The sequence below is a fragment of the Nelumbo nucifera genome, chromosome 7 (genome assembly GCF_055504915.1).
Source record: "Nelumbo nucifera cultivar China Antique chromosome 7, China Antique-T2T, whole genome shotgun sequence".
NCBI classification, from domain to species: Eukaryota; Viridiplantae; Streptophyta; class Magnoliopsida; order Proteales; family Nelumbonaceae; genus Nelumbo; species Nelumbo nucifera.
Window position 1 is genome coordinate 45,867,017 of NC_142655.1, and position 19,429 is coordinate 45,886,445.

Here is a 19,429-nt window from a genome sequence, read left to right on the forward strand (position 1 = left end):
ATCGTAAGTTTGAAATTACCAGGTAGAATATTCTAGAAAAGGATGAAGTGACTCTTGCTTAGGCATATACCATGGTTAACAGTGAAGAGAGCAGGCAGTAAGTACAATTGCACGGTCTAAGGAAGGTATATTCATTTCTCAGCACAAGTCCTTGATCTTCTTACCAAGATTGGCAAACTTAGTGCTAAGCCTGCTTCTACACTTATAGACTTAAATCACAAGCTCTTGACCACTCAGCCGGATGTTATATTGTGAGAAGCCAATGATGTTATATTGTGACAACCAAGCAACCATCAACATTGCACATAATCTTGTCCAACATATAGAACAAATCACATTGAGGTTGATAGACATTTTATATGGGAGAGAGTTGTTTCAGGGGAAACTTGCTTGCCATTTATTGCTTCTAAAGAACAATTAGTTGATGTCTTGATGAAGGGAGTTCCAAAAGGAAAGCCACTACATTATATAAGCAAGTTGGGCATGATTGACATCTATGCTCATCTTGAGGGAGAGTGTAGAGAGATTGGGCCAAATAAACCCTAATGTCTTATTATCTTTTGTCTTCTTTTATTTGTTATGTTTATATTAATGGGCCTTGTCCATATGGGACTATTAACTATTTTTTATTCTTTTATGTTTATGAGCTGGCTGTCCCATTAAGGGAATCATTATAATTATACCATTGAGATTAGATTAATAAAATTAATTAGGAGAAAGGAGAGAGAACAGATCAAACTCTCTTCTCCTTCTCCCTTTCCTCTTCTGATTTCTCTAATTTCTCTATTTCTCTTCCTAATTTCAGATCATACTGTTATTTTTATTGAACTGATTCACATCTATTCAAAAACATCATCATAACAGAGTGACCTGTAAACTAAATATAATAAGACTACCTGCTGAGAAGCCCGAACTGCTTCAGTTAACACCTGGACATTGAACCAGATTGAATTTAGTAGGAAACATACCAACCAAAAATAAAAACAGAAGAAAACCATCACTTACTGGTTAAAAGAAAAGAAACAAGAAAGTGAAGTCGCCTAATAATTACCTCCAAAGACTGCTTAGGATGCCCAAGGTAACAGTGCATCATGCCCAAACATAATAAAGCAATCTCATAGTTTCCATAACTAATAAAAGAAGATGAAGAAGACGGAGCATCAATTCCTTCTGCCCCTGCACTTTAATGACAAAACTATTATATCAGAATAACTTACTCTGAATCAACATTTTTTATGTCACTTGAATCAATAAATTTCCAGTATGTGATTGGTTAACAATATCAGCACGACCAGTGAAAGGACTAAGATCAAACCATGCATCCATGGAATGAAATCATAAAGTTCAGAGAAACATATTATAGGAAGGTTAAGGATGTGCACAAATAAACAAGGGAATCTCATAGGCAGAAAACAGAGCCCAAAAGACAAATACACAGACAATCATCCCCACCACCATACAAACATAGTTTTCAAGGCGCCAAGGCGAGACTAGGCGACAAGGGGGCGCCTTGTCGCCTAGTCACCTAGGTGATGGATTTTTTTGTATCCAAGGGTAGTTCCCTAGGTTCCATAATCATATTTCCTTGATATATATCCATCATTTTCATAAGAAAAGTATAAACTTCATGTTAAAGTATAGAAAATCGACATATTTCCAACATATTCATGAGAAGAAAAAGAAGAAATAAAAGAAAATAAAAAAATATATATAGGGGCTGAACCCCTATTTCTGTTATAGGAAAAGAAGAAAAGAAAAGGTGGAAGAAGAGGAAGAAGAAATCAGTATATACACACAAAATTAGTAAAGAAAAAGAAGAAAATGTATTGATTGGACAGCATTTTATGTTTTTCCTTACTTATTGGTTCAGGTTTTTAAGTCTTTGAGGGTTCAATACAACATTTAGAAATGTTTGTGTTGATTAAACCCTAACAAATAAGAAAATAATAAAAAGAAATTAGTAATATAAACACAAAATGAATATTTTAGTTTTAAAATGTCTATTTTATAATTATAACCTCAAAAAAATTAAGAATATAAGGGTTTTTTATAACACGCTATAGAAAACTTCTTGGCGATTAGGTGAGGCGAGCCTCCAAGGGTGCCTTGCCGCCTAGGCGTCGCCTTGACAACTATGCATACAAATACCAACAATGGCCTTAAACACTTCCTTCAACAAAAGAAACAACCTCAAAAACAGAGCCCAAAAGGCCATTTGTGGAAGGTGACTCCAAGACTATCATTGGATGGTTGAAAAACGCGGAGAAAGCAATATGGGGTTATAGAAATGAAATGAAACAACTTAAGAATCTGACAAGGAGCATAAATCTAAAGGTAAAATGGGTGCCAAGGGAAGCAAATGGGATGGCTGGCACTCCATCTAAGCAAGGAAGTTGTTGTGGGCCTGTTTTTAATTTGTATACTTTGAAGTGGTAGGGTAGTAGTCACTACCTAGGGGTCTTGGGAGGGATGGAATGGATACAGACCTGATCCTCAACATTTTCTTGCACAAAGTTGCCACTATCAGACTCAAACCTGTGTTCAAACACATTTTAGCCCAAGATTTTGCCAATGCACCAACAATGGCCCCCAGAGAACTCTTAAAACATCCAAGCAGGCAAAACAAACTACAATGAAAATACCCCTCAAGATCCAAAGAGATACCAAGCCAGCTTGCACCACATTACACCACCCAAGATTCATATCTTTACAACATACAGGACCCAAACCATGTGAGAGATAAAATCTCAAAACAGCATCCATTAAAAAAATTATGCCACATCCTCTTCCTCTACCACCTTGCCTTCCCCTTCCCCCTCAACTGTAGCCCTCCCAATTTCCAAGCTCTTTAATGTTTCTGAGGCCGCTGCCCTGTGGTTTTCATCTTGCACTCCATTTCTAAAACCCCCGATGCATGTCCAACGCAAGCACCTCTCTTCCTCCCACCAGTTACCTCTTTTGTGCATCACTTCTTTAGACGCTTGTACAAGAGTCATTCCTTCAACCAGTTACCTTTTTTATATTTTATTTCTTTTTAGTCATTGTTTCCATCTTTGCTTCAGTCAGTTGATATGTCTAGTCTTAAGTGTGCAACTAGTCAACTTCCAAAACATTAAAAAAAAACACCTATTTTTCTTTTTTTTAATTTCAATAATTCTTAAAATGGATATGCAAAATATTATGCATCCAACCCAATCAACCTCTAACATGGAATATCAAAATCTTGGCATAGAGAAATTCCTATGCGAGACCAACTAACTGGCTGCCATCAGAATATCAAAAAGTTTTTCTTGCATCTAGTGGAAATAGTAGGGTATATATGTTGCCTATCAAGTCAAAACAACAAAACTCTTGACAAAAACGAAACTCATATCTCAATAACTAGGTTACTAGGGGCATAAAATGTCCACAAAAAGAAAAAAAAAATAGACAAGAAAATCTAAGAGGAACCGCTGACCTAGTAACCTCCTTTGAGATAGTTACAACATCATATGGGATGGGGATGACAGTTTCCAATGTGGCATCCTCCACCACAAACCCTGGTTTAGGTCCTTCAGGCTGCCTCTTTGTGCTAATCACCTCACCTTGGGCCTTGGCCTCAGCCTTTAGTTGGCCATTCTGCAACTTGCATCTTTTGAAGTCCTCAATGCACCTTGATGGTTGCCCACCTGTTTGTTGACTTCAACACTGATGGCTCGTTTGGTGACATTCCAAACTTCCCCGCACATGTGATTCTCTACACCTCTCCTTCAAGCAAGAAAAGAAGTGATTCTCTTTTTGATATTGTTCAATATTGATGTGGGGGTCATATCATGTCGAATGTATGGGTAGATATTGGTATTTCTTGCTCCTAGTGGATTATTTTTCTTGTTTCTCCCGAGTATTTGGTGCATTCCATAGATGAAATACCGCAGTTGGTTCAAAAATTCAATCAGATGGTTTTGACTCGATTTGGTGTCAAGGTTAAAGCATTTTTTGTAGAGAGACTAGGCCGAATGGGCCCTAGTATCTATTCTTTTATTTTTTGTAGTGTGTTATTTATTTGTTTGTTAATGGGCCTGTCTTTATGAGCATGTTACTTCTTTTTATAAGTTTATTTTAAGTTCCTGCTTAGCTGGCCGCCCACTTAAGGGCATACTTGTAATTAACTTAGAAAATGAAGACTAACAAAAGGATTAGAGAGGGAAGAGAGGAGACAATCGATTTCTTCTTCTTCTTCCTCTTCTTTTCTCCATCTTTTTCTTTTGTACTGCTGTCATCTACCTTTCTTTCACCTTTCTCTCTAATTTTAATCAAGTTTATATCAATTTTTTGAGAACTGATTTACTTCTAGGTATCAGAGAAGGTTTCTCCCTTCTCTTTTTTTCTTTTTCTCTTTTCCCATACACCCTTTGATTAGGAGAGTATATGGAGAGATAAGTTCCCTATAGTTCAAAAGATCTTTTGCCTAGTTGATAGAGGGTTTGGAGAGTTGAAGTCTGACTGAAAACTGCCAAGAAGTGATGTTGTATTTTTTTCTGCCCAAAACCCTAGCCAATTAGAGAGTTTTGAAGTTACAGGTCAAGGAGAAGCTTTTAGTGTGGCGCTCAGTGCTTGGGAGGTGTATTGTGAATTCTAGAAGTGTGTGGTTAAGACTTGAAAGAGGTTGGGAAGATCTGGTAGGAGCGGCTACCTCTTCTCTCTTTCTCTCCAACAGCCGAGTGTAGTGAAACCCTAGTTGTCAAGTATCCAAGTACTGTTTTGACCTCAAGTAAGTTTATAAAGACTGAAAATTTAGTTTTTTCTTTATTTTTTTTTTTTATCAATGGAACAATATGGAAGTGAGTCCAAGAAGATGTCGATATCCGGGCTTGGCTCGGTAGATTCCGTTTTGACTAGAGTGACCACAATTAAGTTGGATAGAACCAATTACTAGCTTGGGCACAGTCTATACGGATTTGTCTGGAGTAGAAGTAAATTAGGGTATCTCACAAGCAGTAAGGTGAAACCCGCAGAGACAGACCCTACATGTGAGAAATGGATGCAGGAGAACTATACAATAATCGGATGGTTGGTCAACTCTATGCAGCCCCATATAAGTCAACATTAGCTTTTAATGTCTTCAGCCAAGGAGATCTGGGACAATGTTACAGAAACCTATGTACAGAAGTTGAATGTGGCAAGAGCCTATAAGATGTGAAAAATCTAAGACATGGGGAGAAGAGTGTGGCAATCTACTACTCTATGCTGAAATCGCTATAGAAGGAAATTGATGTTATGGAGACAGTTGTATGGGAGAGTACAAAGGATCCAGAGAGTTTTAGGAAATTGGTGCAACGAAACAGGGTGTTTAAGTTTCTTACAGGACTCAACCCTGAGTTCAACATTATTAGGTAGAATATTCTGGCAAAGGATGAGGTCACTCTTGTCCAGACATATGTTATGGTAAGTAGTGAAGAGAGCAGGCGGCAGGTTCAGTTACAGAGTCCACCTACAGAACACTTTGCACATACTGGAATAAATTCGAAGGGTCCGACTGAGAAGAAAGAGATGATATGTGAATACTACAAGAAACGGAGGCGTACAAAGGACACTTGCTGAAAGCTTCATCCAGATCTTCTCCTGGACAGGTTTAGGAATAACAACAATTTTAAGAAGATTGGTTAGACAAGAAAGCCTAAGAATGCTAATGTTGCCACAGTGCCTGAAGAAGGGAATAAGGAGAGTGAAGAAAAGTAAGCCATGGAATAGTTGGCAGCAATGAAGGCAAAGTTTGAAATGTATGGAAGGCTATTGAATCACATGGAAACTATTGTCTCAACATCCCACTCTTCAACCAACACATCATCATCCGCATTTGCTCACTCAGGTATTCATACTTTTGCAAATCATGCTTTTGTTTCAAATAATCATAAAATCCCTTGGATCATTGATTCTGGTGCATCAGACCATTTAACCAGCTTGTTTAACCTTTTCTGTTTATATCATCTCCTCTCAGGTAAAGAGAAAATATCTCTTGTTGATGGGTCTCTTGATCACATCTTTGGCAAGGGGGATATCAAGACCTCGGACACCCTTGTTTTATCCTCTCTCCTTCATGTCCCCAAACTTAATACTAATCTTTTATCTATTACCAGCTTAACTAAATCCATGAATTGCAACATAACCTTTTTTCCTACCCATTGTGTTTTTCAGGACCTGAAATCTCATAAGACGATTGAGAGTGGCCATGAGATGAATGGAATATACTTATTGGACACACCTGATAGGAGTCTTGGACCACCTCATGGATTAGCCTTGGAGTCTATTTTGTCAAAGTCCATTGATAGAGTCATGTTATGTCATTTCCAGTTTGGTCATTTGCCTTTTTCTGCTTTGAGTCATTTGTTTCCCAATATGTTTAAGGGAGTGTCTTTATCGAGTCTTCATTACGAGTCTTGTGAACTTGCAAAGCATTGTAGACAATCTTACTCAGTAAGCAATAAAAGATATATTTCTCCTTTTCATATTGTGCACTTTAATGTGTGGGGGCCATATCATTTGCCTACTAGGAAGGTTACAAGTACTTTATCCTTTTTATTGATGATTATTCTCATTACACTTGGATTTATCTCACGAAATCTTTGGATGAAATACCGACTATTGTGCAAAAATTTCATGAACTTATCCTTACCCAATTTAACACCCGGATCAAAATATTCTGTTATGATAATGCTAAGGAATATTTTGAAAAGAACCTTTCATCCTACTTTGAGACTTTTGGGGTTATTCATCAGATTTCTTATTCCAACATTCCACAGCAGAATGGGATGGCGAAAAGGAAGAACCGCCATGTGGTTGAGGTTGCTAGGTCCCTCCTTTTTGCATCTCATGTTCCTATTAAATTTTGGGAAGATGTTGTCCTTACTACTACTTTTTTTTATTAACTGTATGCCTTCCCAAGTTCTGGGTTTCAAAACCCCATTTAACCTTCTCTTTCCGGATGAGGATCTCTTCTCTCATCCTCTCCGAGTTTTTGGGTGCACCTGCTATGTACATGTTCATAGTCATCAAAGACACAAATTTGAACCTAAGGCACATAACTATAATTTTCTAAGATATGCCTCCACACAAAAGGGATATTGCTGTTTTGATCTAATTAGTGGCATTTGCTTTGCCTCTCGAGATGTCGCATTTGCTGAGTCTACTCCTCTCTTTAGTATTTCTCCTGAGGGGAAGCAATCTGAGGAGCGCTTTGCTATGTCTCCAACTATTCCTCTTCTATTTCCTTTTGAGTCCTCTGTTGAGTTATCCTCTCCTCCCACTGTGTCTACCTCAAGTGTTCTTGCTCCCCCTCCTCCTCCACCTCATCCTCCTATAATTCCCTCACATCCTGTTCTCCAAAGGTGGTACCAAAGACACAGATTTAGGCATGGGCAAGTTGTTTCCACTCCTGCAAAAGAGCCTCTTGCTCCTCCCATCATTACTGAGGTAATAGGTCAACCTTCCTTTGACCCATCTACTTCCTTTCCAGACCTTGATATTCCTATTGCCCTTCGCAAAGGCAAGCGGAAGTGTACAGTACATTGTATCTCTAAACACTTGTCCTATAGCCTTCTATCCCCTACCTATTATTCTTTTCTTGCTTCTGTCTCTTCCCATGTGATTCTCAGGTCTGTATTAGAAGCCCTGTCTAAACCTGAATAGAGGGATGCTATGATGGCTGAACTAGATGCTATGATGGCTGAACTGGATGCTTTGCATAAGAACCATACCTGGGATATTGTGGATTTGCTAGAAGGGAAGGAACCAATAGGTTGTAAATGAGTATTTATCATTAAATATCATTCTGAAGGCACTATTGAAAGGTTTAAGGCCCAATTGGTTGCTAAAGGCTACACTCAGATATATGGTACCTTGAGACTTTTGCTCCTACGGCCAAGATGACCTCAGTTCGGGTTTTGTTGTCTCTAATTGCTACTTTTGATTGGCCTCTCCACCAGTTTGATGTTAAAAATGCCTTCTTGAATGGAGACCTATATGAAGAGGTCTATATGGCTTTGCCTCTGGAGGTGTATGGAAAGAAAATGCAAGGGAAGGTGTGTAAATTGTAGAAATCCATTTATGGTCTCAAAGAGTCTCCTCGAGCCTGGTTTGAGAGATTCAGGGCTGCTCTTATCTCCTTTTGTTACACACAAACTCAATCTGACCATACTTTGCTTTTGAAAAGAAGTAACTCTTTGGTGACTTTTCTGATTGTTTATGTTGATGACATTGTGGTCACGGGTAATGACACCCAGGAGGTGAATAAACTCATAAGGTTTCTTAACTCTAAATTTGAGATCAAGGATTTAGGAGATCCCAAGTATTTCTTGGGAATTGAAGTTGCTAGATCTAAGGATGGTATCTTCATTTCTCAACACAAGTATGTTCTTGACCTCCTTGTAGAGATTGGTAAAACTTGGTGCTAAACCGGCCTCCACCCCTATAGATCCCAATCATAAGCTTTCTGCTACTGATGGTGAACTTTTGTTTGATAGGAGAGTGTTTCAGAGATTACTTGAGAAGTTGTTATATCTCTACATGACTCGACCGGATATTTCCTATGCAGTGAGTGTTATTAATTAGTTTATGCATTCTCCCAGAGATACACATTTAGCTGTTGCAGAAAGAGTTTTGTGTTACTTGAAAGGTACTCCAGGGAAAGGTATTCTATTTGCCAAGCATGAACACATGAAACCGAAAGCGTACACCGATGCTGATTGGGCTGGATGTATTGATGATAGGAGATCCACCTCAGGATATTGTGCTTTGGTGGCAAGGAACATCGGCTCATGGAGGAGTAAGAAACAATCTGTAGTTGTTAGATCCTCTATTGAAGCAGAGTACAAGGCAATGGCACATGGTGTGTCAGAATTACTGTGGTTGCGATCACTTTTAGAAGAGTTGGGAGTTGACTATGAAAAGCCAATGATGCTCTATTGTGACAACTAGGCAACTATCAACATTGCACATAATCCTGTTCAACATGACAAAACTAAGCACATCAAGGTTGATAGACATTTTATACGGGAAATAGTTGCTTCAGGGGAAGTTTGCTTGCTATTTATCTCTTCAAAAGAGCAATTGGTTGATGTTTTGACCAAGGGTGTTCCAAGAGGGAATCTGACACTATATAAGCAAGAAGAGAATGATTGACATCTATGCTCAGCTTGACAGAGAGTGTAGAGAGACTGGGCCAAATGGGCCCTAGTATCTATTCTTTTATTATTTTTGTAGTGTGTTATTTATTTGTTTGTTAACGGGCCTGTCTTTATGGATTTGTTACATCTTTTTATAAGTTTCTTTTAAGTTCTTGCTTAGCTGGCCGCCCACTTAAGGGCATACTTGTAATTAACCTAGAAAATGAAGATCAACAAAAAGATTAGAGAAGGGAGAGAGGAGACAATCGAACTCTTCTTCTTCTTCCTCTTCTTTTCTCCATCTTCTTCTTTTGTACTGCTGTCCTCTACCTTTCTTTCACTTTTCTCTCTAATTTTAATCAAGTTTATATCAGTTTTTTGAGGACTGATTTACTTCTTTTTTTCTCTGACAATGTTAAGGAATATTTTGAGAAAAATCTTCCTTCTTACCCGAGTTCTTATGGTCTTATACATCAAAGTTCTTGTGCCTACATTCCATAGCAAAACAGAGTTGCAGAGCACAAGAACAAACATATTCTTCATGTCTCTAGGGGAGTTATGTACAGAACTCATGGACCTATTCGTTCTTGGGGTGATGTTGTTCATACAGATGTCATCCTTGTTAATAGAGTTCTCTTTCGTGTCCTTGGATTTAAAACTCCCTTTAGTGCTCTTACTCCAAGGAAGATATTTTGATTATTTTCCTATTCCCCATCATGTGTTTGGATGTACGTGTTTTGTCCATGTCCTTAGGCCTCAACGATCTAAGTTTGATCCTAAATCCATCAAATGTGTATTTCTAGGTTATACATCTAATCAAAAAGGATATTGTTGCTTTGATCCTACTTTTGGGAGGAGATTTCTTTCTTTGAGTCTACTCCCTTCTTTTCTGATACTTCAATGCAAGGAGACATTGTGCCCTTTGCTATCATTGAACCTCCCCCTCCTACTCCTCTTTCTAGTGTTGTTGAGCCAACCATTACCTCTCCTACTCACAAGTTACAAGTTTTTCAAAGCTAGCGAAGGACAAGAACACCTCGTACCACACACCTAGTAGCAGTCCAAAAGACTTTGGCAGATTTAGAGGGTTGTCTTAGAAAAGGGATTTTGTTTTCTAGGCATGATCATATTTGGATTGAGGTGTTTATTGGTGCTAATTGGGCAGGTCGCATTGATGACAGGAGGTCCATGTCTGGGTTTTGGGTTTTTGTTGGTGGTAACTGGTAACTTAGTCTCTTGGAAGAGTAAGAAGTAATCTATTGTAGCTTGTTCCAACAGAGAGGCTAAGAACAAATCTATAGCTCATGGTTTCTCTGAAGTATTATGGTTGAGGTCATTAGTTAGACTTGTCTTGTAGAGACTGTAATCAGTCCCACTCTAGATGTGAATTCAGTAAGAAAAAAATTCAGAGAATAGAAGAGACAGAAAAGAGAGAGAGAGAGAGAGAGAGAGAGAAGAAGAAGAAGAAGAAGAAGAGAATTCAGAAAAGAGTGTGGGTCAATAACACATTGCCGCCCCACTCAGCTATTTATAATAGTTTAAAACATAGTAAACTTACAATATTACCCCTACTATTAACATAAATAAACAGCAGCTGAAAATTAATTGAAATAACTTACTGACACTAATAACATGCTAACAGCAACATAAATGACATATTATTGCTCTGCAACTCTAAAGTTAGTGAGTTGGAAATTACCTGGGAGAAGCCATTGGTACTCTACTATGACAATAAGGCAGCTAATAACATCATGCCAAGCACACTGAAGTAGACCATCACTTTGTTAGGGAGAGAGTGATGACTAGAGAAGTGTGTCTTTTTTATGTGAAGTCTGATCAACATTGGCAGATGTTTTCACCAAGAGAGTATCCCAGTTGCAGCTTTAGAGTACACTTGGCAAGTTAGGAAAGATAGATGTATACTCTCAACTTGAGGGGAAGTGTTGACAATGAACTGGTTTTGTCTCTTTTATATTTCTATTTTGGGCCTATTATTAGTCTTTTAATTCGTCTTTCTTATTGGGCCCAATGGGCCTTATATGTTGTTTCTTCTAGTCTTTACATTTCTTCTGCCTTTTGAGGGGCACATATGTAGCTTTACATTAGTTTATGGTCTAATATAAATTCTAGTGAGACTCTGATAGAGAACCCACAATCTATTCTACCCAGAAACTCTTTCTCCCTCCCTTCTCTTTGTGTTTACTCTTTCTGCTTGACTTTTTTAGTAAGATAATTTTTACTCTTTCTGCTTGACTCTCTAACTGCTGTGTAGTAGGTGCAGTGATCTGTACTGTCATGGTAGTAGTACCCCGTGTAACTGGGCTATCATCATGAGCAGTCTGATTAGCATTCCTTACTGTCCTGTTCAGTAGATTACATGCCTCAACTGTATGCCCCTCTTGTCTAGAATGAGAACAAACCCAAACTCCCTATATTTCCTTATAGTAGCCAATAGTATGCCCAATCCACAATGGTCCTACCATCCCACCACAACCATGACTAGACTCATTACCTTCTCTACCACCAGTACCATGACCACTACGGCCACCACAATAACCTCCTCTTCAACTACTTCCAGTAACTGCAACAGCAGACCTATTATGTATCATGGGTCAAGCTAGCTCTATGTAGACGAGAAAAGACCTCTTCAACATCAGGTAACTCTGGAGTCCCCAATATCTATGATCTAATAGGCTCATACCCGGGCTTAATCCTTAATAGGAATTTAGCCACATCAAAGTTATTCCTTTATGCAGAAACATCTGAGGTAATCAGCTGGTACATATAAAGTCTGGAACAACTAATAAATCCTTGTAAATTATTCCTCCTGAATACACCTTACAAAACTATTCCCAAATCAGCTTAGATGTGTCAGAATATCAGCCCACTGGCCACTACTAATTTTTTGTTCCACTGAACTCCAAAGCCAGGACATAATTTGTGCATCTTCTTGAATCCGCTCCACATATGTAGATGTACCAAATCAGCTTAGATGTGTCTGAAGAATATCAGCCCACTGGCCACTACTAATTTTTTGTTCCATTGAGGGTTTCACCTCATCAGTCAATCACAGCATCAATTCTGATGATCTGAACCATCATGAAGCATTTAACAGAGCAATCCGATTAGCTCTAATCAAGTCTGATCCTCTAGATTTTGTGAAAAGTCAGAAAAGAAAGAGAGCAATCAACTTAATCAAGAAAAAAACAAAATAAAGAAAAGAATTAGATTGGCCAAATCAGTGCTCTGATACCATGTAAAAGCAGATCAAAAACTAAAAGATTCAGTAACCAGCAAAGTAGAAAAGAGGGAGACAGTAAACAGCCACGGGAGAGTAGAAGAAACCCAGCTGTCAAACTGGAGAGAAAAGGGTCACATTTCCAAGTCGACCAGCTAGTATTTAATATTAAATTTTAATGTGTACAATTACACTAATGCCCGTATTATGAAATTACATTAAGTGAAAATACAGGAAACTCCAACAAGACAAACATAAAGAAATAACAGAGCTGCCATCCTCTTCTAACAGCAACCAAGTGCCTTCTTTAGTTGCTGAACTTGTATAACATTCAATTGCTCTGTTAAAATACTTATAGTATAGTGGTTGAAATATTGAAATTAATTTGCACATAATTCTATAGTGTCACAGGGTAAGATTGTGCAGTGGAAAAGCCCCATGACAATTGTCTTTCAGATGCAATCATTTGCTATGTTTTGAGAGGAAAGTTAAATTACTAGTAAAGAGCATTGTGTTTTTCCAATTTATATGCATGTTGATGGTATGTAAAATTAGGGATTTAACCCATAATTTAGTTTTTTCCTTGTAAAAATCTGTCACTAAGGCTACTTGGTAGTCATCTGTCACCAACGATTGCCCAAACACCTTGACAACCATGCTAAGATCCAACCATATTCGGGGATTGAGGAAAAGAGTTAATATATATGAACATAGACATGGTTATGAAGAAGGCTCCAGCCAAAGTTCTGAATTGCTGTTACAATATCATGGTCTAGGTTGACTCAGAAATATACCTACACATGAAAAAAGGATAAGAACCTAGCAACAGCAGTCTGATGTATGAAAGAGTAAAATGAAACAAATAAGATTTAGTCATCTACCTGTAGTCAAAGTAGCAGTGGAGATTTTCAAGAGCAGCAGGATAATCATCATGATAAAGGTTATTCAAGTAGCGCAAATAGTGAACCTGGAAGATAAAAAAATTAAGGGAAACAACAGAGGTTAATTGAAAAGATCCAGTAACAAGAAATGTAATATAGACTTTTTTAATCAATGACAGGAAATATAATTTCGAATAACATATACAATGTCAACACTGAACACCTCCATTATCTAAGCTTTGCAACTTACACGGTGCAGCTCTGGAGCCAGTTTCTGAAGTTGTTTCAAGATAGACTCAAAAGCATTCAGTGGAAATGAGCTGCCATGCCTGGTTAAAAGGAAACAACTTGAGGCACTACACCACCAATAATGTATCCATATATAGATAAAAAATTTAACATTTCACCTACTTTTCAATTAAATCTGCTTGCTCTCTTAAGTAACCTTGCACTTGCCAGTTTGTACGTAAGAATAGTCCACTGTTGTGATCATCACCTCTGAATGTATCATGTGAAGGGCCTAAAAATTCACTGCCTTGTCCAATACCATCACAGTTTTTATATTTGGAGTCAGCAGAGACCTGGATATCTGCAGGTACATGTCTCCATTCGTAGCAATGAAAAATTAGGAGGTAAAAATTAAAAGAAAAGGCAAGGAAAAAAAGCTATTTCATCAAAGGGCAGGAAAAACTTAAAAAGGCTTTTCAGTTGAGATAACAGAACTTGATTGCCAATGCCCCTCTAAGTGTTGGCCTTAGGCATTGGACAACGGCACTGTAATTCCTAAGTACAAGGATGACAGATAGCATGACCGATCAAGCTCCACCAATGGGGATCCAAATAACTTGGTAGACAATGCATAGCAAGTTCGAAATAATGGTGTGATAATGACCAATGAGTCAACATTTGAGAAACCGAAGCAGGGAGAAAATTTAACAAGTTATGTAGCTAGAAGCAAGGTTCAAAATATTGAAATGTATCATCAAGATATGGAGTCAACACTTATTTTTTCAAGTTTAATCATTATGATGTTTTATAGCCACAATATTTAGAACATGTGAAGGAAGCTCTTCTGATGGATGTGAAATGTGGCAAGGTATTCAAAAGGCATAACAACAATTCTCAAGCAGAATTAAATATAATAATGGCAACAGAGAGAGGGTGAGGTTCAAAGGATAATGTAAGCTGGTAAATTGGACCTTAGTACCTGGTTCTCTACTTTGTTAGTGGTTCACAAGAGACATGCAGTTGAAGATACAGTAGGTTTATAGATCAGCAAAAAACTTAGCAGACCATCTTTCAAAACAGGGAAAATAATAGGGACCCTCTTTTCTGGGCAACTCTGTAAATTGTTTGGAGGAAGACTTGAGGACTGTTTTGAATCTCTTTTATGTTGTAATGCTCAAAGGGTTCTGTTTGTATCTTGTTTGTGTTGTGGTAAGTACCTTGATGGTTAGCCGAGGCTAACACTTTCAATGGGTGTACTCTTCTAAAAATGTTGACAAATTTTTTCTGCTATTCATCAAAAAAAAAGGTTATATAGGACCCTGTATTCAGAGAAATGACGTATTGGAAAGTTTTTTTGTGATTGGTATGAATTATGGGAGGTCCGGTCCTTACCAGATGTGATGCAACTTATTCAGACTATCAAGCCACAGCTATATTTTGAGCAGAAGGATATGAGCTTGGGATAACACTGGGAACTGATCAGTAAGATCCTTCTTCAGAAAGCAGAACCCAAGAAAGGTTGTTTTGTCCCCTAGTCACATGATTTGTGGGTGGGTGTACCTCCTAAGCTGACCTCTGTAAAGAGGAATCGTAATAGATAATAAAATATATGCAACTCCCCATGTTTAATCCAACTTCAACCAATCAGCTCTGGCCACATTAAGAGCCTGAGAATATGTTTCAGCTGTGTTATCCCAAAATCTCTTTTGATGTTTTCATCGAAAACAAAATCTGGCTGATTTCAGGTTGCATAGAATTAAGCAACCATGACATCATCATCATACCTTCTTGCACCCACGTAGCACATTTTGGGTCCTGTGAGTCTGGCTCTCTCAGAAGCTATAAGATAACCTAGTTCCTCACATCCACTAATATATACCTTTATAGCCTACGCAATGTTTTAATCGCAAGACGCAAAAAAAGTGCAAGAGACATTTTTGCGCCCAAGGCACAAAGTGCAAAGCAAGGCACGTGTCTTATTGAAGTAAGATGCAAATTTTTCAAAAAAAAAGTACAAAATGCAAAAAAGAAAATCAGAAAAATTGCAAAAAAATAAAAAACAAATATTAAAAATAATATTAATCAAAATATGCATATTTAAATCTAAATCTAAATATTTTAAAAAGCCTGTTACCCAAATTAAAATACATAAACATAATAAATAAAACATATTCAAAGTGAACAAGTAAAAATAAGACAATTTTTACATTCATCTTAAAACAAGATAATATTTAAGAGAGAAGGAACTATAATTAAAATTATAAAAGGTTAAGAATTTTAAGAACCTAGCATGGACTTGTTTGAGCTTGCCTCAAGGGGCTCAATCAAGGGTCTGGGACACTGCCCCCTGGCCCAGCAACCTGTATCTCTCCAAAAAGTTTCCAAAACCAAGCCAAATACACAAAACACTCCAGTTCTCCTTCTCTCATGTAGTTGGCTGGACTAAGACTGCATGATATGTAGGCGGAAACTTGGTTCTGATACCAAGTTGTCGAGCAGTAAGTATGATTAAAATTTCAGATCACTAGAAACTAATTACTTTTGATTAGAGAATGAAGTTTCAGAAGCAGAAGAGAAGAAATAGAGTAGAGAAGTGGAGAGAAGAGGGAACGAAGTGGTATGGGAGAAGAACAAATCATGGGTGTCAATGTGAGATCCCACCTATTTATACTCTAAGTATAAGATAGGTATAATTGCATACCAGCCCCTAGAATGGTGGCAACAAACAAAAACATCCTACAACGACTCAAAAGAAGAATTGGCCCACTAAATAGGCCTATAACTGATAAAAGAACAAATAAAGAGGCCCATTAAGTCCACTAACAGCCCAATAACAGCATAAAACATGTATACATAAACAATTCACTCTTTCCTACAAAAATAATGGTAAATAGAAAAATTATCTTTTCTACCACATTAATCCTTTTGCTAATAAGCAAACCAAACAACCACTACAAACACATAAACTGTAAAGGCTGCCATGGGAAAAAAAAAAATTGATTTTAGTTTCAATAGCTTCCAAACGTGACAGGTAAGATGGATTAGATTTTTCATGGGTAACTGTGGAACAAGACAAATAAAATGCTGTCCTTCAAAAAGACACATTTTTCCAGTCTTCAAATTATTCTTGATGGGTTGTTATTATTACTAGTTACTCAAAGTGGATGGAGCAGACATCTTGAAATGGTATAATCATTTTAAAAGCATCATTTTTGTCACTTTGTAGTTTGTAATGATATAATAATTCAAAAGAGCAAGTAATTCTATGATTTAAAAATTTATATATAAATACATTTTTCATAGATTAATAGTTATAAAATTTTTACAATAAATCTATACAAACTTTCCAATATTATTTTAAGAGTGTCTGCCATTTCCAACAAAACTGACATTTAAACCTTGATTTATTTATCTAATCTTCTCTTGCTTGTTATATTAAGATATTGTTTATAGCCTCTTGAGCCTAGAGTTGTGTCATAATGGGGTTTTTATCATTGCTGGAACTATGTTCAGTAGATTCCACATTTTCTGCTAATCGTTATAGAATCCTTCCACAAATCACTGAAGTTTTTCAAAATATTCAGTGGTTTCTATGAAATATCTTCACTTCAAAAGATTTTCGAATTTCCAACGATGAGAAAACCTTAAATCACAATCAATTACTACTACAAGGGAATAGCTCACAAAGAATGAGATGTTGATAAATACAAAAGGACCAATTTGCTTTTATTACAGTTACTCTTACCATGCAAAGCAAGAATTATGCTTAGTGTTTATACCTTCTACCAATCCAAGTAGTGATCTAGGTGTATGAGTATGAAATGTAGCACTTTCTCTAGCTCTTTTTCTAGCTTCAGCTTCTTCAGCAACTTTCCGAAAAACAAATGACTCAAGATCCATGTCTTCATACTCCAATAGTTCTTCCAAGTCATTATTAGAATCATCCTCATCAGGCAAATCATAAGGAGGACAAGATGAAACAGCCTCTTTACAATATGTCCCTATGTTAGTCAAAAGATGGCACACACCCTGCATAAGATGTCAAAAAATTCAACATATTTAAAATTTTAAATGAATGCAGAATATGTAAATAGAAAAATTCAACTCTTTACTGTTGACAAACAAAATGAAGATAAAACTACTAAAAGAAATTAATGGGCATATGAGCAAAGTTTATGGGCAAACAAAAGCAAAATCAATGAATATAAAATAAAAAGACAACAGCAAAATAAATTAAATCAAATCAGACCAATGGAGAGATGAAAGTTGTAAATTTTATTATAGGCAATGGTATAATTTCATTAATATAGAAGAAAGTTTCAAAAGAATAAAGAAAAAGTCCCTACTGTTCAAATACGGATCATATTATGAAGATATACATCTGTATACAAAAAACTGAAAGAAAAAAGCCAGAAAGGAGCATATCAATCTCTCATTATGTCATTCTATTAGGCCATGTTTGGTTCACTGCTACAGGCTTCCTTCCCAAAATTCTTTCTCATTCTGGGCTAGAATGAGCTAACGTTATTTGTTTGGTTCTGTGATTCTTGCCCCAGGACTCATTCCAAAAAGAATGAGATATGAGCCTTGGGTTGGAAAATAGCTTTGCCCGTACCCCGTAGCACTAAAAAATATCATGCAAGAAATGAATTTTCATTCTTGGTTGTATGAACATATTTTCTCAAGTCATCCTTTACCAAAACAAAATTCAAAAGATGGAAGATGACACTATTTCATCTTTTCACTGCCAGCGACCTCTGGTAAGTGCTCCTCATCTTTCATTCACTCTTGTTCACACCGCCCCTCCTCTCTCACTCTCCTTCCCTTGCTCCCTCTCATCAGCTTAAAGGAAAGAAATCTCTTCATCTCTTGAAACCTAAAACCACCCCTGTACAAAGGTGAATTTCCTTTGCAATCACTCATTCCCTCTCTTCAACCAAGATGGTGAAGGTGGACAAGGGTGATTTACCAAGGCATCTTAAAACAAACGAAAAGTATATCAATTAAGTCAAAATTTCAAATTTTTCAAAGGTTCTGTCCTTTGTGATTACTCATTCCCTCTCTTCAACCAAGATAGCATAGTTTTTAAGGCGCCAAGGCAAGGCTAGGCGACAAGGGGGCACCTTGTCGCCTAGTCACCTAGGCTTGATTGGTTATTCAAACTCGAGCAAGTCCAATAAAAGGTTCAGCTCGAAAGTTCACAAACCTAGCTTGATTAATATTAATATTATAGAATATAAAAATATATTTTATAATATATATTATGTAAAATATTTTTATATTTATATAATATAATAATATACTATATACTATAAAAAAATGTCATGTTTATATTTAATCGATCCGAACTCGAACTTGAGCTCAAACCTAGTAGTATTTTAGCTAAATCAAGCCAAGGCATGCCAAAGTTAGGCTTGGCTCGGCTTGATTACACCCCTAACTGCCACCATCATTGCTACCGGTATGCTCTTTTTTTCTTCTTTCATAATCTCTCTCTCACTTCCAAATCCCCCTTCTCTCTCTATTTTTTATTTTTAATGTGTTTCTTGAAATTTATTAATTATAATAGTTAATCATCAACCAGTGAACAGTTTACCAGTTTGACTACCCATCATTTTTTTAACCAAAATCAATAGTTTTTAGAGATTAATGTGTTTGTAGTGAAATGGACCCATTCTCTTCTATGGTTTCTAAATAGCAAGAAGAAGTTTTATTAATTATATCACTAAAATTAGTACAGTAGGTTGGAAGGTCCAGCAACCCAAAATTACAAAGGATTACAAAAGATTCACATTGTTGCCCAAAACAGCTTCTGTCTATTAACTCCCTATTTTGCTAAAGAGTCAGCTGTCCCATTTGCTGTCCTTCTCATCCACTTAAAAGTGGCATTTAATTCCCTAGATAGGCTTTATATTTCCTTAAGTGCATGTCTGAAGGTTCAA

At 37.0% G+C, this 19,429-nt stretch overlaps 1 protein-coding gene across 1 annotated transcript in view; it reads right to left on the reverse strand.

The window, feature by feature from the left end:
* LOC104609478 (anaphase-promoting complex subunit) overlaps nucleotides 1-19,429 on the reverse strand; it is a 94,094-nt gene that overhangs the window by 57,696 nt on the left and 16,969 nt on the right. Inside the window, exons 4-9 of the mRNA XM_010275813.2 lie at nucleotides 17,267-17,516; nucleotides 13,671-13,848; nucleotides 13,510-13,588; nucleotides 13,260-13,345; nucleotides 1,052-1,181; nucleotides 897-929 (exon numbers count right to left, since the gene is read on the reverse strand). Of these exons, the coding sequence (XP_010274115.1) occupies nucleotides 897-929; nucleotides 1,052-1,181; nucleotides 13,260-13,345; nucleotides 13,510-13,588; nucleotides 13,671-13,848; nucleotides 17,267-17,516 (756 nt within the window). The remainder of the gene's footprint in view (nucleotides 1-896; nucleotides 930-1,051; nucleotides 1,182-13,259; nucleotides 13,346-13,509; nucleotides 13,589-13,670; nucleotides 13,849-17,266; nucleotides 17,517-19,429) is intronic.